This window comes from Pieris napi, chromosome 16 (assembly GCF_905475465.1).
Source record: "Pieris napi chromosome 16, ilPieNapi1.2, whole genome shotgun sequence".
Lineage (NCBI taxonomy): Eukaryota > Metazoa > Arthropoda > Insecta > Lepidoptera > Pieridae > Pieris > Pieris napi.
Genome location: NC_062249.1, coordinates 4,677,952 through 4,704,150, shown reverse-complemented (window position 1 = coordinate 4,704,150; position 26,199 = coordinate 4,677,952). Strand labels below are relative to the sequence as shown.

Here is a 26,199-nt window from a genome sequence, read left to right as displayed (position 1 = left end):
TCATTGGCATACAATTTTATAATGTAAGTGGTTTAAGATAGCGATGGTTGGTTACTTCAATAGTGACGAAAGACGGAATCTTTTAATGGATTCGATCTCTACTCGTTTTTTATTGTTATTGAGTAAAAAATATCCAATCAATCGTGAACCACGAATCGAGACAACACGATCGGCACGAAAATGGTAAACGACCACAAGATGAATGGCGTGTGATTTCGTTTTTCCCTATTTATAAAACTAATTGTCCAGAATTGGAATGCATAATACCTGGCATTACCAGTTTGTTTTCTTATATATCATAATAATAAAACAATAATATTATAGTTATTCTTCCTTATTTAATTATTATCAAAAATTGTAATACATAACTTAATAAAAAATTAGACAAATATTTTTATTAGCACTTAAAAATACAATACATACATTATATGATTTGTAATCTCAAAATATATTTATTTCCTTTTATACATTTGGTATTTAGCCCCATTATATTGAAGGGCTGTATTAAAATAAAAATATACTGAGTTATAAATTTTTCAAGTATCAAATTTTTATACATTGCATACTTAATTATTTGTTACAGTTCTAAATAAAATGCATCAAATAATACTGATCTATAACGCACAACATGAGAGTCTAAGTGCGGCACCTGAGTCCACAAACCAGTACTGATCTATAATATGATTAGTTTTAATTCAACAGGAAACTCGCAATGTTACTTGTATAATTAAGCTGCCAATAGTAGTTGTTATATTATTTTAATAATCTCAGTATATTTTTATCATTAATATTAATTATGTCCTGGCCAAGTGCAATGAAACCTGTATAAATAGGTATTGTACAAAATTGTGCAGACTACAAGCGGTTATGTTATAAAATGTATAAAGTTTTTGTATGGGGGCTTATGAATTACTTAGTCAATTCCATTATAGTAAATTGTGTAATTTATTATTAAGACTCAAATAATTATCATTTACCAATTACATTTACGGTGGTAACTAATAGTATAAATTATAATTACTCTCAAGAAGTATAATAGACAAGACTGTGGGAAAAATGAAAATAACCAGTTGAAAGCCAACACTTGTTGAGGATTATTTTTTATGTATTTGTAATATAATTTGAGTCTTAATAAATATTATAATCATTAAACTTGTCCAGTTCAAAGCAGTTGACTTAAAACATTTTGCACCAGCAATTAATATAAAAATATTGACTATCATATTTTGGAAGAATTTATTAATAATTTGTGTTGTAAGCACAATCTTTTAAAGTTGTGCGTAAAGAGTTTAGATATAGTAATGACGCAAAACTGTAACATTAAGAATTAAAGTAAAAATAAAAGTAATAGAAAACAGAATTTGCGCTTACAACACAACTTGAAACTAAATCTACAATTACACTATATAATATGTAACATTGCAACTTTTTACAGTAAAATGCTGTATCAAAGCTGAATAACACAGGTTTATCTCTGGTTTTTATTCATTCTTATAGACTTAAGCGCATAAGCATTCATATGCAATATGCCAATTTTTTTACATTTTCAATTGCCTGTTATATTAGTTACAAAGGAACTGGCACTGATGACCTTGTGAGAAAATTTAATAAGAACGAAAATACTTGATTGTTATATTTAATCTTAGGAATAAGATTAGTTTCATCTTATATTAGTCATACAGTACAAATAAATCAGTACAATGACCTCATTCTGTCTATGGCATGCTCAAGTCGCGTTGTGTTGCCTAGTTTCTCTGACGAACACAATTTTTCGTCAATAATTCACGGTACTAAGATTTAGTATTTCAGGATGACTACTGGTCATCATGGTTAAAATACATAGTTCAAAAAAAGATTGGGTGTAACGAAAATAAAATTATCCATTACTTAATCGTGTATTGGCAAAGATATGCCAAATACTTGGTAATAGCCTTAAATGGCAGTATCAAGAAAACTGTGAAGAGTATTTTTATGAATATTCAGAAACAGTTTTATTGCATATGCTATTTACACAGATAAATACTACATGGATTTCGATGTAACAATTCCAGTATGGAAGCTCAGTATATAATTATTTTAATGTCATGTCCCGATAAATAATAAACACTACAGTTATTACCATTCTGAGTTTTACATCAAAATTTCTCAGAACCTATTTAATGTAACATGAAAAATAACATCCAAAATATAGAAAAAAAAATAACCGATTCTTTTTTAATTAATATAAATAGATTTTTTAATGTAAATAATATTCGTTCATATGTGCGCACATATAAATTTAAAATTTATAAATTATAGCCCTACTCGGTGGGCCTATTAGTTAATTATTTGAAGTAGGCTGAGAGTGTATAATCCCAATTCACTGCAAAAATGTTTTTATGTTGGTATAAAGTTCTAGTTCAAAACTCATACCTTTTAGGTACAAGAAATTGCTAAAAATATAACTTATATAAGATAAGCTTACAACTGTTAAAATGTAATTGTTCCTGAAAACATTTTAAATCAAGAATGTTAATTTAGATTACTTTTAATTGTTTTCTTTATATGTTATTAAACTTTATACAAACCTTAATCATTTTATACTTAGTATACAAAAAATCTTTTATAACAGTAAGATTTGGTAATTTTAATATTCTTGAGTCAATTTTCGCTGTTGTTAAATAAATTAGCCTATTTATGACACAAAGCCTTTTTAAGTTGTAACATACACATACCTGTAAAATTGTCCAAATGAGAAAAGCCTTGCTCCATAATAACAATTGGATTCTAGCCACTTCACTTACACTAACACTTTGTCACCATAGTATAGCATTTAGCTAGTTATGTCATCAAGGAACTCCACATAAGTAAACGGAAAGTGACCAACTTTTCCGTTCAGCTCGCCTTCCCATTGGCCGTTTATGTTCATTTTTGTTACCTGTGATTAATATTTACATGGGTAAAATTGTTTTAATTAAATTACAATTGCCTAAATTTCAAAAGCTCCCAAGCAACTGCTTTATGCCAGTTTAACATTATAATTTTGTGCTACAATTGATATGATTTTGGTAATATTCTCTTGTACGATATTATTTTAATTATTGTTATATAATAATTGGTATACAGGGCGTCCCAAAGTTATGGGACATGAAGGGAAAGTACCTTAAATATCGTAGATAGGTAGACTGAAATAAGACTTTACGTTATTTTTTAAAGTTAGTAATTTTTCATTTAAAGATTTTCTAAAAATTACTTGCCTCGTCTGGGAATCGAACCGACTTAAAAAAAAACACATCTACTTTTATGATTCCAATCGAAAGAATGGCCAAAAACTAAGTACTCTTCTAAGTAACATAGTTTTTCAAAGAAATGAAAAGCGTGAAATTAATAATTTTATTTAAATTTAAAACATTATCGTACCTATTTGGTCTAAAGAAAATCCCCTACGAGTCACTGAAAATATTTGAATGCAGAATTACTAACTTTTAAAAATAACAAAGTCTTCTTTCAGTAAAATACCTTACCTTAATACCTTAAATATCGTAGATAGGGTATCTACGATATTTAAGGTACTTTCCCTTCATGTCCCATAACTTTGGGACGCCCTGTATATTAATGATGTGAATATTTTTGGATCATATTAAAATATGTATAATGAAAATTTACCTTAAGTATTTCTCCCTCCTGTAATTTAAGGGCAGTTTTGTCGTAGGCGTTAGGGACCCGCGATTGTCGTACGCGTGCTAACGCTGGCAGAGTGCGCTACAAACAAATACATGACATTTAATTATGACAGAATAAGTATAGTAGAATAATTAATAAAAAAAAGTGTGTGTGTACAAAGAACACATGTCAGAAGTGAAACTTATGTGGCAAACTAATCTTTAAGTGTTGTTCATATTTATACAAATCTAAAAGTTTAGATTTCCGATACTTAGAGGGACGGAAAAAGAAAAATATGTTAGCAATTTAATGAATTGAATTGTCATTAAAATATTAAATGTCGAATAATAAACTAAAAATTTTTTTGTTTATTACAATTCCTTCACATCCGGGTGTCCCTTGACACCTCTCAAGTTTTTTTATCACTTTCAAATTAATATATTGTTATTCTTATTGTAAACCAAACTTCAAAACTAATATATTGTTGTTATTATTATAATATATTATATTCTTTACGTCACTATACTAAACTTTGATAAAAAAATGTGATGGTAATTTTTTTCCAATGCCAATAAAGAAATTTGACTTCAAAAAGCAACATGGCGCGTAACCGAAAAACGTGACGATTTGATACAAAATTTCTCCCATACGTCGATAAAGAAGTTTCACTTCAATAATAATTTAGTATTTTATAATAAAAATCTCATTAAAGAATAAGTTTCATTGGGTTTTTATCAAATTACCTGCATATTTGATCCTTTTTGCTGTTTATTGTTTGGAGGACTCGGGGGGTCTCCCAGCTGAGTCAGAGCCTCGTTTGCTGGATATGGCATTCCCGACGAGTCCAACAACTGTAATTAACAAAGATAATATGTATTAAAAACCTTATGTTTAACTTACGTACAATAAGTGTGCGTATGTAACAATAATAGTTAAAAATTCTGAATAGAAAAATAATTAAACTTATACACAATATATTATTTATCGAACATTTTGAAGAGTGATCGAATCTTTATATGTATCGATGCCAACAAATCGAGCGATACGACGAAGTTTTAATATATTTCGTGGCCTGATCGTAGAATTTATTATTTCACAAAGTAAATATCATAGATAGTTTACTAAATAATAAACTGTCATATTTTGTTGTACGTTGTTTTGTCGCTTTATTGTCCTAGCGAGAAATAAACTCGACTGTCGGTACTCATCCGTACCGAACTTTCAAAGAATTTTTTTTTACACATTGCGCATGCTTGTATGTGGTTTATCACGAAGATGCATCAATATAGCAAGATATGAATTAAATAAGTAAAAAACCTAACTAATTTAATCAAAACAAAATAAATAATAATAAATTAATCATTACAAAAATAACAAACAACGCAATAGCAAATACCAATTATTTTTATGTAAATACTAACACTAGTCTGAAACTTTTTTTTTTCTAATACAGACTTTTCTTTCCATTCAACGGCAACTTGTAACGTCAAAGGGCACAGTCTCTTGTGTGTCGTTATATAGAGTTTACACTGTACTCACCCTCTGCACATAGGGTACTGGTATAGAGCCTGTGCGTCCCTGAGCGTTCCGGGCGGTCCACCATTGCTCCTCATCACGATTTATCACCATCAGCCTTTCGCCACGACGGAACGGTAAGTCGTCTGCGTCCTAGAAAATATATAAGTAACTATTAATTTTAAAGCTTAGCTAGCTAATACAGTTAAAGGCCGATTTACATTATCTTAGTGTTTAGGAGAGTGCTTTAGGGTAGTACTTTAGTTGAAACATGTAAACGCTACGCTAAAGAACTTGCCTTTCAAGTTGTACTAAAGCACTCTCCTAAACACAAAGATAATGTAAATCGGCCTTAAGGGAACGTGCAAGAATTACGTCACGCAATGTTTGGAGATTATTGACATCCCCCTCCCATGTAACGCACCGTAACACTATTGGGTACAACGTTTTAACGTTTCGTGACCACCCAGTGACTCTTTATACCTAAAACTTACCATTATGTGGTGTAAAGTACTGGAAAGTCGAAAATAATATTAACAATAACGCGTAATTCAATCCCCGCCCCGCATCGTAACGTTTTACAAATATAACCCTAAAAAAATCGTTACGTACTTGAACAACTAAAAGAAAAATCTATATAACATAATTTACACTGAATACTGCGGATAGTGAAGAATATCTATATTTATACTCGACAGATTATGATAATCATAGATGAGAATGGGATGAATAGGATGTGATAAATCATATATTATATCTTCTTTATAAACCATTTGGCTACATTTCAGTTGACAATTATTTTGATGTAAGTGTGGAGTTTCTTGCCCATTCTTCTCCACACGAAACTACCTTTTGGAAGGGGCAACTAGAATCATCTTTATATTTTATTTTTTTTGACGTTCAAAAGTGCCATTTTAGATGGTCTAATTGAAATAAACGATTTGACTTTGACTTTGATAGCTATTAATTGTTACAAAAATTTAAAGATATGTTATCTTCATAAGTTTTAGTTTTGCTTTTAAAGTTTCCTATTATTATGACTTTGACAATTTATATACTACGATATTTTTCTATACTTATAATGTTATAGAAAAATATCGTAGGACGTACAGAACGTAACAACAGAATATTTGCATTTGTTATAATAAAACATCACGTAAAGATCGTACGTACGTAAAAGCGTTCGATCAAAAGATGCCCGAACTGTTAAAAAATTATAGTACGATTTGTATTCGCAACAGAATTTGTGCTATAAATAAATAATTTTAACATCCTAAACCAAAATAGCTCATTATTCATCATGTTCTACACATCATTATCTATTTTTATATGGCAAGAAATTATGATGAAAAGAATTAGCCGGTTACGCATAGCCTAGTGCCACATTTTCTATTTATTTATAGCAGAACTTCCGTTAGATAAGGTTACGCTTCACATGTATGTATATGGATAATTCAAAATGAGTTGACAACTGCAGCCGTTCCTTCATTTAATGAGTGTCGAAAAATATATTGTACTTGGCCAAATGTGACAGGAATCTTCTAATTTAAGGATTTCGGAAATATATTGGTATACCTTAAATTTAATATATCTTGATGTATTGTAAAAATGTCAGACTACATAGATAAAAAACAGGTCGAATTTAAAATTAAGGTCCTACATTCAATATACACAGAAGTATATGGAGTAAGAAAATATCTTTAAAATAGACACATTACGTAGATCAGTCGTCAACATCGATGTGAAATTCAGTTAACTAAATCGGTTGTAAACTAACTAATAACTTTATAATAATTATTTAATTTATATACATTCGAAGATTAAAAGATACTTACGCTACCATCAAAATCGAACTTTGCGATTACAACTTCCAGTACATGGTGAGGCTGGGCGGGCGGCGGTGCGGCTGCTTGCGCATTAGCTTGTGGCAGTGGCCGAACTAAAGGAGTGGTGTCCAGGTAATGAAGCCGATAGAAGGCCAGTAAGGCTGGCATATCAGCGAATAGTTGGTTACCAATGCGGTAACGTGTACCACCGTCTGGAGACACCACTCGGTTTATTATATAATGAGATACTCTATCATCCTCCCTGCAATCAATAAAGTAAATAGAAATAGGTATTATATTATATACCACACTATCCAAAAATTTACTGATTTAATCAAAGAACAGTCACATATTTGACATACATATATAAAAAATGCAAGTAGCACATTTTTTTTATGGAATGCATTTAACAGCAATTTTCTTTTGAACAGATAAAGCTATGCCTATAATAATAAATGATATGTTATATTAGTTTCTTCCCACAAGGTTAAAAACCTAATCCAAGGTTGTAATGCAAATACATACAATAAACATTCATAATGCTATTCTTACTCAAGTTTTCAAGTGTTTCTTAATAAGGAAGGTCATGTAAGATTTTATAATAAAACATTTTACTTTCGTATACTTATTTTGTTGTACACTGTAAATGTAATGTCTCTTTCTATAAATCTCTTATTATTAGTAACAAAAGCTTTTTTTAACAACAAAGGGGGAAAACAAGCATACCTGACACATAAAACATAATCTCCATGAATGGTTTTAGAGTCTCGTACTAGAAAAACACCACTCTCAGTTTCATTTAGTAAAAGTTTTGTTGCCTCAGCTCTAGACAGTCCACCGAAATACCAGCTGTAAGAAATATCAGCAATGTAAGTATGTATAATTTACTTATTAATTGTATTGCTACTAATATTCCTTTACAGGAAAATTTCAAAATATACCTTATAGTTCTTTTCTAGGTAATAATTAAATTTCGTATGAATCACGATGTGTCACTTCTACAAGTTGAAAAATGTACAATGGAACTGGGATAAATACAGAAATATTTATTTTGAATTATTGGTAGATATTGGTATATGCATTATGTAGAAGTATAATTTATTTTGATAGTTATTATTACATTTTATGAAAAATATAATAGGTTTATAAATCAAATATAGTTAAATTATATAATGTTTTGTGGCTGAAAAGAGAAGATTTCAAAAGCACCTATAGGTACTATAAAAAATACAGTAAAACCTGCTCTACATGATCACATTTACTACAATTCCCATATTGCTAAATTGGTTCTGAACCAAAAAGCATCAACAAATGTTAGTTCTATGTAATTTTGTTTAATATATTTTGACTTATTCTTTTCTGCTTAAAATTAATTTATTTAAAGCAGCCTCAAAAAAACTTATATAGGCTTTAGTTTACTGATGTGAGTAAGGAACTTTAGAAAACACCAAAAATGATTTATAGTTAGGGCATTTTCAAAATAGAGACATGAAAACGAAACAATTAGTAACACAAAAATTCTAACTTCTCAGAAAATGTTTATACAACAGGTAGTTAACCTGGCTCAAATTTAGATCAGTTGTAAAACAATGTTTAGCAGAACTGCACTAAAATCTAATTTTATGATCTTAAACTCATTTCTTAACTTAGCACCATTGAGTCAGATTTGCATTATACTTTATGAAATTATGAATAGAAGAGTGAACTGCCTATTGATATCATGATACATACTACACACTAAATGCTTCTTATTAGTTTACTACTTCTGTTGTTTAGAGTTTAGACATCTTAGTTCCATATCAACTATACCTTATCAGAGCAACGGAGTTATTACCTGGACATGTCATTTTGATCAAACGAAACCCCAATAGTAGGGTTCGCCATCCTAGAACTTGATAAATAACAAGCGCCAATTAGCATTCATCGGCTCTCCATCGCTGACGGATGTTGGCTGATTACACTGCGGTTATCATTCACCCCGGACATATGCACTTCCTGAGATTCACCTAACGATGCTTTCACTAATACAAACATAAAACGACACATTAATTATTGTAATCAACAAAAATTTCAATTTGTTGACATCTATTCACTGTGACTGTCATCAATTCACCAAGTTATATGAACATCAAAACACATGTTTCCGAATTTCTCGCACGCTGATGAAGCGTCACCTTCGCACGCATACCTCTCTCACTAACTTACTGATGATATAAATGTAATAAGTCTATTAATAGATTGCATAAAAATAATATTGTAAACCACACACGCGAACTTTCAGGCCATGGGGCGTAGACACAAGTGATTTTTTTTTATTTTGACGCATTACGCTCTAGGAGCTGAAATTTGTCGTTGACTGCTGTCTCTATGCAATGTATAATATTATGTTCACAAAAGAGTTTATAAAAACTAATTTATTAAGCGTTAATATGCTAACTAATCGATAACTTTCTTAAGGGCATGCCCTTAAGTAAGTTATCGATTAGTTAAAATTTATCTAAACATGTTTAAAAAAAGTTCAAACAATCTTTATTCATGAATCCTTGCTTCATGTCACCAAGTCTTTTTGACATATTTTCTATGAAGTTACACATCATCTTCAAATTTTAGTCTATGGTACATGTCCATTGTTTTTCTTCAATGTTATTTTTCTGATTGCTACTGGTGGACGAATTTTTTTCTCGCTGCGTCGAGAGTGAGTTTGTGCTGGTGTTCGTGTTCGATACAGTGATTTATTCGAAATAGATCACGAAGATGTCGTCACCGAGCGCTGGGAAACGTCGTATGGACACGGACGTCATAAAGCTGTATCCTTTGTTATCTTCCCTATCTAGTTGTACAAAGCACCTAGGTACTGCGTTGATCGTTCATACAAATAAGTAGGTAGTTAAGGGCCATCAGCTGATTGTCATGATTGGGTATAAAATCGATATCAGTCGTTGGTACATCACACAAAGCTTTGTTTGCCCTATTAAGAAATTTTAAGTAGCATAGGGGATACTTTTAATAGTATATTAATGGGATAATTGAAGGGATTGAACCTTTGTATACGTCCATGTACATACCTATAGATACACGCACACGTAGATAATCGTGCATACGGTACGTTATAGAACGCTATTCTTCCGTATCTTAGATTGTATTTCGTAATTCATATGTAGGCCATGGTCTCGATTGCGTATTTTCGTATACTATCACGGCCCTTTTAATACTTTTTTAATTCCATGTCAATCAAACAATAGTATATCTAATCCTTTTTTATTCAGCACACACTTTGTTCATTCCTTTGTTCTTTTATCACAGCTTAAATATTTGTCTTTATTTACTTACATAGGGCAGAGTTATTTCTAATATTTAACTAAATCTTAATACCCTATTAAAATACTAATATAAAAAAAAATATTTATCTAGTATAATTATCTTTAAACCAAGCTAAAAATTTATCGGATTTATTATCATTGACCTATGAAAGGTGAATGACATTGTTTAAATTAAACTCAATAAACAATTCCTAATAGAAAATAAAATTGTATAGGTGGTGTTATGTGAACTGCACCTATATAATTTTAATTCTAGGGAAAAAACAGATTAATATTAAAAACTTTATTATACATCTGCAGAATGTTTTCTCACATACTGAGAAGTTGTTTTTTTAAAATAGGAATTGCCAAGTTGAAGGCTATTTTATGAATTATGTATACAAACAATTGATCAATATAATGAATTCACTAAAGTATTCAGTAATCATGAATGCTAATTAATCTTGAAGCCATATTAGGATGTATGCAAATAAAAAATACAAATGTATGATTTATATGCTATACTTTTATACACTTCAATTATTGTGCCACAAGCAATACAAAATGACTGGGCAGAAACGAGATTTATTGCAATAGGCATAGGCATATAGTAGACTGTAGAGCAGCCTGTATCTTCCAATTGTACATAATTAGAAGAATATTTATATTTTTTATGCCTGTATACTGTTTGTTATCAAACTATTGCTAACTTGTTGCACCACATATTATACACTTTCCTATTTATATAAGTTTGGTTATAATATAACATCAAGTATATTCAAGTAATAAATCTGACTTGAAAAATCAAGAGGAAGTTTATAATTTGACTTGTAACTTTTACCGTAACTGTATTATAATAAATGAACTTAATGTAATAGTGGTTTTTTGAAGGTCACCAGATTTTTCCTTAACCATGTTATCAGTATTGAAAGTAAGCATGAGGTGACAATATTGGGCGGTTTGAACGAGTTCTGTGTAAAATTCTTTGGACCTCCGGGCAGTGAGTATTAAACTAGTAATGTCCCATACAACGATCAATTGTCATGCATCCTCATGATGGACCCGAAGAAGTCAATCACATATCCAAGTGTTAGTGTTTGTAAACAAATTTATGTAAAAAAAATTACTTTCACTCTGTCATCACATACAAAACTGAAAATTGGTTCACTGCTTTTCACATAAATTAGTTTAAAATTTAATATTTGTTGAGTATATGAGTGTGTAGCAACACAGCACACTACTTTTAACCACAACACACCCTTCTAGATTTTTTTTTACTCCAAGTAAAAGGTTATTTGGATTGTAAACACAAGTAGGAAGTGAGTGCCTAGTTAAATGGGAAATTTTTTTGAACATTTGGATTTTTTGGTTTGGATAGACAAAACTTATTTAGTGAGACACTTTAAGAAAAGAAGTAAAAATGTCAATCCTCAATCCAATTAAATTGAACAAATAGTTTTCACAAATGCTATATGCTAATGAAAATTATTTTTGGAATAGATAAATAAAGCTTGAACAAAAACCTAAGAAGTTAATTTCTTTAATGATGCTGCTTTCTTTGTCTCTTTTGATCTAAATCCTTATATATATATTTATTCACCGTAAGAAACAAAGGTAAAGTTTACCAATATATTTTGTTATTGTATCCTCAGCCCCATACGAAGGCGGTGTGTGGCGAGTGCGTGTCCACCTTCCTGACCACTATCCATTTAAGTCTCCATCTATCGGCTTCATGAATAAGGTCTACCACCCCAATATAGATGAGGTGTCAGGCACTGTGTGTCTTGATGTCATCAACCAGGCTTGGACGGCATTGTATGGTAAGGTTTTTCGAATTGTTAAACTACTTTCTTTCTTATCAAATAACTAAATGATTAATAATTACTTATTATGTCATGTGATTGGAATTTACTCTGCATATGCATTAGTAACAAAATTTATTTGAACAATGGCTCACAGATTGTTGTTTGATAATTATTTCAAAAAAGTATAGAAGAAGTAAGTTTGTGCCTATTAAAAATTAACAGAACCTCATGTTAAATTTTAGTCACCGGTTTCTTTGCGAGAACATAAAGAGTATATTGACAAAACCTCTCGTTTGACATAAAAATACACCAAGATAAAAATGTTACAGATCTGTCAAATATATTCGAATCTTTCCTGCCCCAACTGCTCACTTACCCGAACCCAATCGACCCACTGAATGGAGATGCGGCAGCCATGTTTCTACACAAGCCCGAAGAGTACAAGAAGAAAGTAACTGGTACGAATCTTAATAAAGTTGAATTTCTATTATTGAGACATGTATGCAGGATATTTTGACTTGCTTTACTACATTGGAAAGGAATTCTATTATGTAATAAAGCACGTTAAATTATTTTTTATAAGCGTTACGATATAAAAGAAACTATTTAGATTTGTAAATATTATTTAATACTTATTGATCATAACTTTTATCAAAGCACATTACATGAGATAACATGACAGTGTCCTAAGCTACTTTCTCTTAGGTTTTGCAAAACATATAATTCTAGATATTTTTTAACTATCCGTTACATCTCATTAAATTTAATTTTAGACTACGTGCGAAGATTCGCAACGGAAGAGGCGTTACTCGAAAAGGACGCCATAACAGGTATGGGGGCCACATCCGCCTCTTCCGGTACCAAGCCGTCCAATGGCGCCGCGAGTGACACCGAGAGCTCCATGTCAGAGTTTAGTGACGACGAGGCACACGATATGGAGTTATAACGTTGTCTCGCTCACTCATCGCTCGCTCACTGTCCTTACGGTTGTTCCGTGAATTCTGCGTTGTATTGCTCCATTTGAAGTCGTAGGCATTATTCGAATTTTAAATTTCGATTGGTGGTTTTAATAATTTTATAAGCAGTGTTTAGTTTCAACTACTGTTTAATGATGTTTTGAACCAGATTGGCTGTTAATCAAGGATGTTTGGTTAAAATAATTGCATTTAAAATTTCAATAAAATCAAGCAACGCAGATAAAACGTTACCACGCCAACTTAAAATCGTATAATTTATGTCGTGTTCACTGACATTTACAATCCAGATAATAGTATAGTTATGGACCACTAATGCCAATTCTAGGTTTATATATAACTGCTCAGGTGATAAGTGAACACGGCGACATATGCTTTAAAATTTGATACAATTTTGTCTTTAAAAGTTCTATGTGTGGTTTTGAATGTTATAGATAAGTGGCTTTTATCGGTCATCGCGTTATAAAAATTTAATGTTCTATTACAACCTTATAAATTATAAAAAAATGTTAACAAGTCAACGAATATTTCGCGGTGAACCGAATACGCTTAAGATTAGCTACCATAAGAAGTGTTCAAGTTTATGGAAAGTAGAAAGTCTCGGAAAGTTTTATGGAAAATTGTAGGTTATGTTCATAAGAACATTTTTAATCTATGTTAGCTGACATGATGGTAATGTCTTCTCTCTATGTATCTGAGAGAGACGGATTTCGAATTAAATTCTAGTACCCTATCTTAATATGAATTGTTTAACTAACATTTTAATAATTGTATTTTTAAGTAATGGCAACACCGGTGAATAGTGAGCGAGGTAGCATTTTGTAAATATCTTTTTAATCTGTCCCCATAGCATAAATACAATAATTCTATATGGCCCGTAGAAGCGGACTGCAGTCATCATTATATCTCATAGGTATTTAATTTTTTTATTAGTGTTAATTTTTAATGTGTCATTTTTGTCCATCTCCCTCTAACATATCGTTATTTTTTATACAAGCAGCACCGGATATTGGTGGCAAAATTCGTTACTTACGTAGATAGAACCCATTTTTTGACATAAAATTTTCCAAACATAATTATTTAAGTGTGTTTGGTTCTGTTGTTAAGGTACAAATTATAATTTGATCATTTTTCTACTAGCAAGTAATGTACTGTAAGAGCTGTTAAAACTGTGATTGATTTCTATGTTATGGAAAAAAATTAAATTGTCTATAGAGGTTGAGAAGTAAATCATATCTGTACTTAGTCTAATTGCTCTAATGCTTAAAGATATTTTATTTTTAGCACAATTTATTTTCATGTTTGTGAATGCAGTCTTCCCTTGTTATCAGTTGGCACTGTCTAAAATTTGTTATATGGCAAATTTATTTTAAAAAATATTTTTTCTTTTAATGAAGCATCCGCTTTTAATGAACTTTTATGAAGGTGACATTTTTACTGTTCTTGTCAGTAATGGCTTATTTTGTAATGTTCTTTTTTAATGTTGCTCATAAATAAATGCCATAATTTCTTAAATCGATTCATTTTTTCGCAAATTTTTATAAGCGCAACACGTGGTTTGAAAAATTTAAAAGAACATTACAAAAACCAAGATCTCTACAAACGACACATTGCAATCTTAAGTGTTGCAATCGTCTTAGTTAAGTCTAGGTTTATATAGTTGTAATGTGAAAAAATATATAAATAATATAGACCTATTATGTATCTCTAAATGAAAACTCAGCCATAATAATGATATATTTTGGTATAGGAGAAAACAAAATTAACTAGTTGTTTTTTTAAATATTTTTCAATTATCCCAGACTGGTTTGTACCTTCAGGTATGTTAAACTTAATTTTTCTTGGAACAAAATCATAAATTGCAGGTTTTTCTTTTAAAGATGATATTTTTATTTGTGTAAAATAGCATCATGTACCAAATCACTCAGTTTGCCTGTGGTTATTTTTAATTAGTTTAACATGTAAAAAAATAAAAGTTATATTTTTATTTAATTACATGTAATAAACTTACGTTATTTTTAAACTAGCAAGTTGTTTTATTTGATCCAACGCTATACTTTATTAAACTCGTGTTATGTGTGTAATATATGTACATTTTTGATGACTACAAATGATAGCTAGTTATGGGTCTTTAAGTATAAATACCTGAAACTATTATAAATGATATTTAATATAATTAGGGCCTCCGATTATTTTATAATAAGGTTTTTATATCAAGAAAAATACTTCACTGGGAGACACGACTAGACAAAACTTTATTAAATGTACATATATGTGTATGTCGCGCATATGGGTATAGTTAGCTGTGGTAAAATTTTGATCCATAAAAACTGCTTACAATATATCTTTTTTTCGATTGATTATTATCTATCAAAGACAAGTCGTCTATTAATAAAAAGGCTTATTATAGAACGCACCTAGCGCTCTAATTAGATATAATCAAATATGGCGGCGGCGCGGGAAACAATGCTGACACATAATGTTATACAATAAAATAACCATTAATTAACATAATTCTATTTAAAATAAACAGTTCAACAAGAGGCTCTATTTACAATATGCCATATATTATCTACATTCATACAATGTACAGAAACCAAAGATGTCACTTGAGGCGGTCACTTCAACTTAGGAATAGCAGTCTTATTTTCGGAACGATTTACCAAACCTAAATGCATTTTAAATGAAGGTGATGTAAAAAATACATCAATTTGAATATGGTTATGTTAATACCGAGTGCCTTAACATTATTTGACTTAAGTGCCAAATTTACAAAGAGTAAGCATACAAAATCAAGGCATTATAATAAAGGTAATATAGTAGGGGAAAAACATTTTATTTACCTTTATAGTACTGTTATTATTTTTAATTAATAAAGCCCTGCTTTACTAAAAATTGATTCAAACCTAGGTGGTATTTTTTTACAAATACAGACTAAATACTGATTATTGAATAGAAGTTGAGTGACCGGTGATAAATGCTATTCTGGAAAACAGTTGAAGGGTGTTGGAAATATATGCATAGACAACAATAATCCCAAAGTTAAGTTACATTCTTAAACGCAAATACATGATTCATTTAATTTATCCTTTGTCAAGATGTAGCAAGTATTATTTAATTATTCTTCAATAATACAATTGCTTTTTTGTATTATTGAACTTGAATTGTGGTCAGGTCTTTTTTGTAAGGTTATTTTTATGTAAAACATTATTTTATACTGAAAACTTTTCAGAAGTTACATTTCATAGTAAATACTGGACAAAAAGTGACTAAATACTATTGTACACTTGAAAGACAGAAAACAGCTTAAAAATGGATGATAAAGTTTATCATTGTATAGTGTGACTTTGTGCAACTTGCTCCATTTTATCTATAAAAGTCATGTTTTTTAATAACATACATATATATAATATAAAAAAATTAAATACTTAAACCTGACCAATGACCATTTTAAATGTTTGATAAAAAATCTTCAGAACATATCATAATTTTCTCCACTATTTGGACCACTATATAATGGCAAATTAACATTTGTCAAAGCACTGTATTTGGTTATGAGCGACATACCTCTCACTTTCACACTTCACTAACACTAATATTTCACTATTACTAACACTAGCCAATGATAAGACCGCAACCAAACTTGAATTGTTGTTTGGCTTGGTTGGCCATACCAGAGAGGGCAAATGTGAATGGTAATGGCTGTAATTTCTTCTCCAACACAGCTCCTATGTTCCAGTTTGAGTCTACCATACCTAAAAGTAATTCCAAATTATATTGATATAGTGGAAGGTGTTGTATATTAAAACTTTAGTTACTTCTGATTAATCTTTTTATCATAGACAATTTAAACCTACCTCTAAACACAAGTTCCGCTTTAGGTATAGTAACTTGGTAGCCTATGGTGCCTACAGACTCCATTCCTCTAAATGAGGTGTCCATTTCGGCCACCACCTGAAAACAGTAGTGTTAAAACTAAAGCAAATATTTAGTTCCTTTACTTTGAAACTGTGTCCAAAATGAAAACAATTCTATTTCATTAATTTGGTCAATTGGAGGATTATTTTTAGTTAGAGAGAACTTACCTGTAGTTGTTCACTGGCTTGTTTAAAGTAGCACACATGGAAACTGGCTGGTCCTAATGTTGCTGATACTTCTGAATCTGTAATTAGTTATTGAATAAGAACCTAAAACACATGTGCTAAATATTCCAGTAACATGGACTAAAACATTTTAAGAAATATTTATACATAATTACTAATGAGATATAATTGATGAGAAATGTGAATAATATAATTCTTTAGGAAGCAACCAAGGTCAACTATTTCATTTTTCCTTAAAGGTATCATACTGTAGTACTGTTACATATATTTATACAAGTATTTTGGTCCTGTGTTTGAATTTAGAATTAACAACAATATCTGATTTGCAAGAAAGAGAATTCTGTTAATTTATTCATGCAAACAAAAAGGTTAGTAGTGAAATTTTTTTATATAAGTCTATACAAAATACTCCTTTGGTGGCAGGAGTAAATATAATAACTCACCATCCATAGTATATCTAGCAGCAGCAGACGCGATTGCTATCTCTCCACCCATGACGCGTGCACTTGATTGATAGACCAGCTCTGCTCCCAACGCAAGCCGTTTAGTTACTGACTGGAAAATATTAAGGGAAAACTTGAACTCATGTTCTTATTTATAAATATTCATAACTGACCAATTTCAGTTTTCATAAAAAATATCTATATATTTTTAATTGGTTATCTATTAATTTTTTAACTTACAATATCACAAGTTTTTAGAGCATATTTATGAGTTTTTATAAGTTTAAGAGTAAAATAAATTCAGTTAGAAAAGTTACATTTGTTTATTGTGACAGCCAATTATTAGCTTAAGTTCATAGTAAAGTTAATATTGTCTCTTGATTAAGATCAGTGTTAAAAAAATTAATCAGTGCCAAAAATTACTTACTGTAGTAAGTGAATAGAGTAATTTTTGGGATACAAATTTTCTATTTTTTTAAATGTTATTCTAACCTGTAAATAGTGTCCTACAAAAACAGAAGACTTCTCACTAAAGTCAGGTTTTCCAACTGCCATAGCCAAAGTGTAATCTGAACCTTTGTACTCAAAAGTACCTTGAGTAGCTGTTAATTTGCATTCCTGTATCTGAAATAGTGTACTATAATGAAGATACAAATAATATTCAGTTAAGAAGCTTTGAGGCCACAAGGTTAATTTATGTTATATTTGAAGCTCTAAAGCATTACTATGTTGCCGTTATTTTAAATTAAATATGACTTATTTTAATTTGGCTTCGGTTCTTGCCTAGAAGAAATTTTATTTTTGAATAAAAATTCAGCTAAAATGAAGATATGGGGTGTATAAAATACCTGTGCAGCTGCCTTAACTCGAACATCAGGTGATAATTGATGGATAAAGTTAAAGTTAACATTGCCCGCTGGATCTACATCACCTAGAACCACAGGAAATGCCTCTGTTGGTGATATTTGCTTTGTGCCAATGTATGTTGCACCAAGCTTGTACCCATTTTGAGCTGTACTCATAGTTAAAGTATGTGACATCTGTAGGAAATAATAATATGTAATTATATATCTTTAGATTGTTCCATTGACTGAATGTCTCAAAGCCATAGTTAACCAAGTAATATCTACCTGAAAGTGGTTTGATATGCCCTTATTAACCATCAGTTTACCTCCCTCAAAGTTCACTGGCATTACATCTAAAATAAAAATAGTGTTCAAGTATTTATATATAATAAAGAGCAGTTTTTGTCTAGTGGCTTCAGAGTATGACTCTCAACCCTAAGGTTTTAGGTTTGATCTCCGGCCAATCTCTTCAATCCAATGGTCTTTCTTCCAATGTATTTAACATTTGCTCAAACGGTGAAGGAAACCATCATGATGAAACCAGCTTGGGTTAGACCCAAAAAGACGACAGTGTGTGTCAGGCACAGAAGGCTGATCACCTACTTGCCTATTAGATAGACAAGTGATCATGAAACAGATACAGAAATCTGGGGTGGACCTTAAAAGGTTGTAGCGCCAATGATATATTTATGTTTATAATAAAGAAATGCTATGTGAAGATCCTTGAAAGAAAACACAAATATATAAAAGAATTGCAGAAAATATTTTAAAAAGTGCCATTTAGAATGTAAGTCATTCTATACTTACCTTATTACATATGGTAAAATTTGTAGTATAGTAAGTAGTAGTAGTAGTTATAGGTAGTAAACTTTACTTAAAACTTAAACTAAATTTATATAGAGCAGTAGTTAGGTACTCTGTAAGTGCATTTTAAATGTAAGCTCATTTAGATCTTGAGTTTGACTTAGAAATCACAAAAATCTTTTTTTTATAATATCACCAATTTGATCAACTCGCTATTCGTTCATATTACACTATGTATAAAGCGATATTACATCATAGGTTAACCAAATTAAAGCAAACTCTACTATTAAATTAATGTGTGTTTCTGACTGAAATTAAGACGAAAAACATTTGTAGGACTAGAATATGTTTAGTCGTAGATTATAGACAACTCAATTGATAATAATAAGTATCAAAAATGTACCTTTCGTCTTTTTGTGTAATTCATCTAAAGTGCCAGGGTTTTCACGTTTGTTTGCATCTTCTAAATTTTTTATATCAGTGCTAGATAAAGCCGAGTTAGAAACACGGTATCGGCTCGCTATGGCACCCATTTTAATAGGAAACTCTGTTTACTTTTCCTGAATTTCACAAAAATCGATGAACATGTGCAATAGAACACAATTTGGTTGAATAAAAGACAAATGACAATCGCAACAAAATTGACAGACGTCATGGCCAACATAATAAACATGCATATAAATGCTATTTACCAACCTTCCAGCAGCGAGATTCCATTCTAAATAAAAATTTCAGCAGCAGGCACTTCTTCCTCAGAGAAAAACCTATAAACTATATAACTAGACTAGTGCGCATCGTACTAGGTTATACATATATGTAGAAACAGAAGTGCTAATTTTACCTACATACAATTTATGTTTTAAATTCTCAACGCCTCTTGATTATATTTAATGGAATGGTTGGTGAGTATAAATGAGTACATATTTTTTAATACGTTTTTCTAAAATATGTAACTGTTGGTTTTGCTGCGTTGAGAGCAGCATATGCGGCTGCAGTAGCAAATAATTCATTAAAATATCCTTTTAAATAACTTTTTATCCCGGTAAATTAAATTTTTAAACACAGTAATAATTAAAACGTTTAATTATTACTTAAAGTTTGATATAGTTATTGTGCTGTCGAGGGCTTGTGAAGTTTTACACATTGATAGATAGAACCGTTCTTATTGTGCGTTTTCCAGTTACAGCACTAGAGCGCATTATGCGGCATAATGCTCAACGTTGAATGTTCCAACTACAGCAACGCTTCGCACAATTGAGCACTCTCAAAACTAATGCTCTCGCGTGCTTCTCGCAATAAATACCAACACAGTGACAGAAAATAGTTACAATGTCACACAGATACCCAACAAGCACCGTAAGCGTTAATGCAATCAATGCTTAGTCTTATTATTCCATTGTGTACCACGAATCAAAGTTATCATGTAAGGGGTTTTAGCTGTAAGATTATAATTATATTAAAGGTAGTCTAATATCGGCCACCATAGTGATAGGGTCTAACATCGACCAACTTAGAATAAGAGTCTCGTATCGACTATAAGTTAAGAATATTAAGTGTAATTTACTTAATAAAGTTTTCCTTTTTAAAAAAACCTTTGATAACCGTCGCGATTTGACTGGCGCAGCCGGTAGGATATCCGTCGTGATCCTGTGCCTGTGAAGACTTAAAATCAGTCTGAGTATAGGGTTGCGCGTGTGTTTTTACGCATTAAACGGATATTTTACGACCAAACAAATAAGTCATTATTGATCGCGTAATTCGACGGTAAAAGGTCAAAAAGTGAAAGAAGCAGAAGCAGTTATAAATAGAAGAAATGGGTTGCAGACTTATGTGAGTAAACCTCTTCGCATTCCAACCTGTCCCATTTTATTTCCGTTTGACTGTGTATTGTGTAAAATAGATTTAAGTAATTTTAAGTTGATAAAGATTTTAATTGAAATAAAAAGAGAATTATATTGAATTAGTAAGTAAGTAAAGAATATAAATTTAAACTTTTTAATTAATTGTAATAGATATTTTTTTTTCTTAAAAATGCAAGAAATACGCACTATTCCAACTGATATTCTAAATATCATACCTAAGTTCGATGGGGAACAAAAACTATTAAATTTATTTTTAAAGAAAAGTGAGTATGTCATAAGAGCCTTTAGGCCAGAACGCCCGAATATAGCACAAGATATATACATATTTCATGTTATAACAAGCCGCCTTAGAGGTAAGGCAAGTCACTTGATTAGCGAGAGACAAGACATCAATAATTGGGAGGAGCTAAGAACAACTCTTATCCAACATTTCGGAGATCCTAGAACTGAAGAATGTATTTCGATTGAATTAGAAAATATTAAAATTAATCAAGGCGAGTCATATTTAAGCTTTTGTAATCGAATCCAAAGCGTCCGTAGCACATTATTTTCAAAAATTAATTTAATAGAGGACGAGAATATTAAGAACGCGAAGATGAATATATATAACCATACATGTTTAAATGTTTTCCTTTTCAATTTGCCCGAAGATATGATACGCGTTGTCCGATTACACAGATGTACAACTCTAGAAGACGCGCTCAGTGTAGTAATGGAAGAAGTAAATTTCCTTAACCAATATAAATCACGGAGTGTTAATAGACAAAAATATACTCAAAATATTAATGAAAAAAATAATTTAACACAAAATAATTTTCCACAAAATAATTTACCACAAAATAATTTATCACGAAATAATTTTTCACAAAATAATTTTAATAAGTTTAATCAATTACCCCAATACCAAAATAAGCCTCCAATGAATTTCAAATTCGGAATACAATCACAACAACAACCTCAAGGATTTAAACCTAATTTCTCTAATTTTAAATTCGGTACCAACCAAAAGCAAGGGATATATAATCCTAATAATCCTAATAATTCACAATTTAAGTTTGGTGGTGGACCACCTCAATTTGGATACAGGCAATTCCCCCAAACAACGAATCAACAACAATTTAAATTTGGTATCCCACAAAATCATCAACCAAAACCGGTACATAGATATGATAACGATGTATCGATGCGAACGGCGCCTCAAGCTAAGCCAAATTTTATGACACCAAGAACATCAAATAATTTATTTTATACAAATTACATGAACGACGATATGAATAATTACACAGATGACGATCATGAAACATTTTATACACACGAAGATAATTATCCCTATGAATATTATAATGTAGATTCGAATGATTTTACTCCAGATAATTATTGCGAATTAGAACAAAATTCAGAAGGTAATCCTTCAGAAGGAGGTCTCAATAACACCTCAGAACCTGAAAATTTTCATACACAAGCCTCAATAACCGACAAACCGAAGTAATACAATTAAATCATCACGGTGCTTTAAAGTTGCCACATATTGAAATTCCCGAAATAAATAGTAAGTTTATGATAGACACAGGTAGTTCACGATCCTTTATAAGTCCTAAAATAGTAAATAAGTATTTGTCAGAATTTAAATATTATGAGACATTCGAGGTCGTGAGTACACACGCACAGAGTCACCATAACGAAGTAATTTATATACCTCTCTTTAAAACTTTTTGTAGTACAGATTATCATAAATTTTATATCTATAATGTGGATAGCGATTATGGCGGTTTAATAAGATCAGACTTATTAAAACAACTTGACGCTAATATAGACATGAAAAATCAAATTTTAAGAACTCGTGACACAGAAATACCAATTATTTATAGTCCACCATTTGCCATTCATGTTGATGCACGATCTGAAACTCGTGTTAAGATTCCTGTTAATCTTCCTAATGGACAAGCAATATTAAATTCAATTAATTTTGGTAAAGGTATAAGAACACCATCTGCTCTTGTAAAATGCGAAAACGGTTATGCTACCACTATAATACAAAATTCATCTGATAAAAACTATGAAATTAAAATCACTAAACCTCTGATAGTTACAAGTTACAATGAAGAAATAATTAATATAAATAATACTCAAACAATTAATGATTATAAAATTGATAAAATTCTGAAACAAAATTTGTCTAAATTACGTTTTGAACATATGAATGAGGAAGAAAGAACTAAAATTTTTAATTTGTGTTTTGAATATAGAGATATTTTTTACAGCGAGCATATACCATTAAGTTTTTCTAATCAAGTTAAGCATAAAATTCATACAACTAATGAAGACCCAATTTACGTAAAGCCTTATCGTCAATCTCCAGCCGAAGCTGTTGAAATTAGAAATCAAATAGATAGACTTTTAAAAGATAATGTAATACAAGAATCTAATTCTCCATGGTGTGCACCTGTACACCTCGTACCAAAAAAAATCGACGCTAGTGGTGAAAAGAAGTTTAGGATGGTTGTTGACTATAGAAGACTGAATGACATTACAATAGACGATAAATATCCATTACCTAATATAACTGACCTCTTTGACAAACTAGGTAAAAGCTGTTACTTCTCAGTACTTGATTTGGCTAGTGGTTATCACCAACTGGAAATAGAAAAAGAAGACCAACCTAAAACTGCCTTTTCAACTCAATTTGGACACTATGAGTTCCTTCGAATGCCGTTTGGGTTAAAGACCGCACCAGCGACATTCCAACGAGCAATGGACAATATTCTTAGAGGACTGCAGGGCATACATTGCTTAATTTACTTAGATGATATAATTATCTTTTCATCTAGCCTCGACGAACACCTAATAAAACTAAAACTAGTATTCGACAGACTTAGAAAGACCAACCTTAAAGTCCAACTCGATAAATCGGAGTTCCTTTGCAAAGAAACAAATTACTTAGGACATACAATTACACCTGACGGACTAAAACCAAATACCGACAAAATAGACGCTATACTTAATTACCCAGTACCAAAAACTACGACAGAAATTAAGAGCTTTCTCGGACTTATTGGTTATTATCGAAAATTTATAAAAGACTTCTCAAAGATTACACAACCCATGACAGCATGTCTAAAAAAGAACAGTAAAATTGTAATTAATGAAAATTATTTAAAATCATTTGAAAAATGCAAAGAACTTCTTGTTAATGCACCATTACTCCAATATCCCGACTTTACAAAGCCTTTTATTTTGACAACTGACGCATCTGACTATGCACTTGGAGCTGTACTCTCGCAGGGCCAAGTAGGCAGTGATAAACCAATAGCATATGCTAGTAGAACTTTGAATGACACAGAAAAACGTTACAGTACTATAGAAAAAGAGTTATTAGCGATAGTATGGGCAGTTAAACACTTTCGTCCATACCTATATGGAACAAAATTTACAATTTATACAGACCATAGACCATTAGCTTGGCTAGATTCTCTTAAAGAACCAAATAGTAAATTGACTAGATATAAACTCAGATTAGCTGAATACAACTTTAAAGTCATTCATAAGAATGGAAAGCAAAACACCAATGCTGATGCTCTCTCACGTATTAAATTAAATGCTTTAGGTAAAAACGATAAAGATAATCAATCAATGGTAGTTAATGTAGATAACTCTGATAGAAATCTTGATGACTATATTCAAGAATTAACCGATTCAATAACACGATTAGGACAAAACAACCAAAGTAAAGAACCTGAAATTGATAACAGTAACTCTATGTCTTTTTCTGAAATGTCTAGGTCTATTCCATCTCGAGTTAATTCCAGGTCATCATCACGTACATTAACAATAAACTCTAGTACAGATACAGCACATTCTGCTGAAGATATGGATACTGATGGCATTCCCATACTTTACGAAGCTATAGATACGAAACCAAACCAAATATTAATACACCCATGGTTTAAAAATGAACTTTCAGTTAAAATTCGCTCACATCCCAAGCAAAAGATTTTAGAGGTTCACTTACCCCTAGATAATTCCGAGTTAATAAAAAAATTTCTTAAAGAATATATTAGACCCAAAATTAAATACTTTATCTATTACGAAAATAAAACACACCGACAATTATTCACACAAGTATTAATTTCATTATTTAGAAAAGAAACCGTAAAGCTTTATGAATGCACTGAAAGAGTAATTAATGTCACTGACGAAAAAGAACAAGAGGAAATAGTAATGAAGTATCACGTAGGCAAAACCTGTCACCGAGGTATTAAAGAAACAATTTCTCATTTAAAACGAGTTTATTTTTGGACAAATTTAGAAGAAACCGTAACCAGTTTAATAAATTCATGCGACACTTGTAAACGTATGAAATACGATCGTAGACCATTTAAACCTCAATTACAACTCACACAAACTCAATCAAGACCTTTTCAAGAATTATTTATAGATTTATTCTCCATAGAAGGAAAATATAACTTAACCATATTAGACGCATTTAGCAAGTTAGCACAAGCTTTTGAAATCCCAGATAGATCAACACCTGAAGTAGTCAGGGCACTTATAAAGTATTTTTCATTCTACGGCGTACCTACTAAAATCAGTTCAGACCCTGGTTCTGAATTCAATAATAAACTCATGAAAGACTTAATGACATTATATAAAATAGACATTCACATAGGCACCCCTAACAATCCAAACTCAATGGGATTAATAGAACGATTCCATTCCACAATTTTAGAAATATATAGACTTGCGAAATATGAACATAAATTCACAGATGCTACATCAGTGATGACTTATGCTATAATGGCTTACAATCAAACAATCCATTCAGTAACAGGTCTCACTCCGTTTGAAGTAGTATTTGGTCACACGGAAAATAACAATCAATTTAATTTAAATTTTGATAAAGAATATACTCAACAACTAGTTAGGGATCATGCAAAAAGAACTCACTACTTATACAAATACTTAACCGATAAAATAGGAACTAGGAAAGAAAAAGTTCAACAAAGTAGAGTAGGAGAAACTAATTTCGATTTAAATGAAGGTGATAATGTTTTTATTAAAGGCATAAATCGACGTAGAAGCAA

At 30.9% G+C, this 26,199-nt stretch overlaps 3 protein-coding genes across 3 annotated transcripts; 1 reads left to right on the top strand and 2 right to left on the bottom strand.

The window, feature by feature from the left end:
- Positions 1 to 2,409: 2,409 nt before the first annotated feature.
- On the bottom strand, positions 2,410 to 9,336 carry LOC125057469 (adapter molecule Crk). Its single transcript, XM_047661194.1, has 8 exons — positions 9,097 to 9,336; positions 8,818 to 9,004; positions 7,710 to 7,832; positions 6,993 to 7,245; positions 5,182 to 5,310; positions 4,386 to 4,493; positions 3,646 to 3,741; positions 2,410 to 2,917 (listed from the first exon to the last, which is right to left on the bottom strand). The coding sequence occupies exons 2-8, from the start codon at positions 8,901 to 8,903 to the stop codon at positions 2,813 to 2,815; spliced, it is 900 nt and encodes a 299-aa protein (XP_047517150.1). The 5' UTR covers positions 8,904 to 9,004; positions 9,097 to 9,336; the 3' UTR covers positions 2,410 to 2,812.
- A 255-nt stretch (positions 9,337 to 9,591) lies between these two features.
- Positions 9,592 to 15,087, top strand: LOC125057470 (ubiquitin-conjugating enzyme E2 H). The gene is made up of 5 exons (XM_047661195.1): positions 9,592 to 9,790; positions 11,206 to 11,282; positions 11,935 to 12,102; positions 12,417 to 12,545; positions 12,861 to 15,087. Exons 1-5 carry the CDS (start codon positions 9,738 to 9,740, stop codon positions 13,031 to 13,033), a joined length of 600 nt encoding a protein of 199 aa, XP_047517151.1. The 5' UTR covers positions 9,592 to 9,737; the 3' UTR covers positions 13,034 to 15,087.
- A 475-nt stretch (positions 15,088 to 15,562) lies between these two features.
- On the bottom strand, positions 15,563 to 19,889 carry LOC125057468 (mitochondrial import receptor subunit TOM40 homolog 1-like). Its single transcript, XM_047661193.1, has 8 exons — positions 19,660 to 19,889; positions 18,738 to 18,805; positions 18,456 to 18,647; positions 18,100 to 18,231; positions 17,608 to 17,719; positions 17,147 to 17,223; positions 16,919 to 17,015; positions 15,563 to 16,816 (listed from the first exon to the last, which is right to left on the bottom strand). The coding sequence occupies exons 1-8, from the start codon at positions 19,787 to 19,789 to the stop codon at positions 16,677 to 16,679; spliced, it is 948 nt and encodes a 315-aa protein (XP_047517149.1). The 5' UTR covers positions 19,790 to 19,889; the 3' UTR covers positions 15,563 to 16,676.
- Positions 19,890 to 26,199: the final 6,310 nt, after the last annotated feature.

What these genes read in the sequence shown, in the direction of transcription:
- LOC125057469 (XM_047661194.1), bottom strand. Translation starts at nt 8,903, where the DNA reads ATGCTAATTGGCGCTTGTTATTTATCAAGTTCTAGGATGGCGAACCCT. An exon ending in GATCAAAATGACATGTCCAG is followed by an intron (nt 7,833 to 8,817) that starts GTAATAACTCCG and finishes TATTTCTTACAG; the next exon opens with CTGGTATTTCGGTGGACTGT. An exon ending in CAGTACCCTATGTGCAGAGG is followed by an intron (nt 4,494 to 5,181) that starts GTGAGTACAGTG and finishes TGTTAATTACAG; the next exon opens with TTGTTGGACTCGTCGGGAAT.
- LOC125057470 (XM_047661195.1), top strand. Translation starts at nt 9,738, where the DNA reads ATGTCGTCACCGAGCGCTGGGAAACGTCGTATGGACACGGACGTCATA. An exon ending in GACACGGACGTCATAAAGCT is followed by an intron (nt 9,791 to 11,205) that starts GTATCCTTTGTT and finishes CCATGTTATCAG; the next exon opens with TATTGAAAGTAAGCATGAGG. An exon ending in GGCTTGGACGGCATTGTATG is followed by an intron (nt 12,103 to 12,416) that starts GTAAGGTTTTTC and finishes AAAATGTTACAG; the next exon opens with ATCTGTCAAATATATTCGAA.
- LOC125057468 (XM_047661193.1), bottom strand. Translation starts at nt 19,789, where the DNA reads ATGGGTGCCATAGCGAGCCGATACCGTGTTTCTAACTCGGCTTTATCT. An exon ending in TGCTAGATATACTATGGATG is followed by an intron (nt 17,224 to 17,607) that starts GTGAGTTATTAT and finishes AACTAATTACAG; the next exon opens with ATTCAGAAGTATCAGCAACA. An exon ending in AAGCCAGTGAACAACTACAG is followed by an intron (nt 17,016 to 17,146) that starts GTAAGTTCTCTC and finishes TACTGTTTTCAG; the next exon opens with GTGGTGGCCGAAATGGACAC.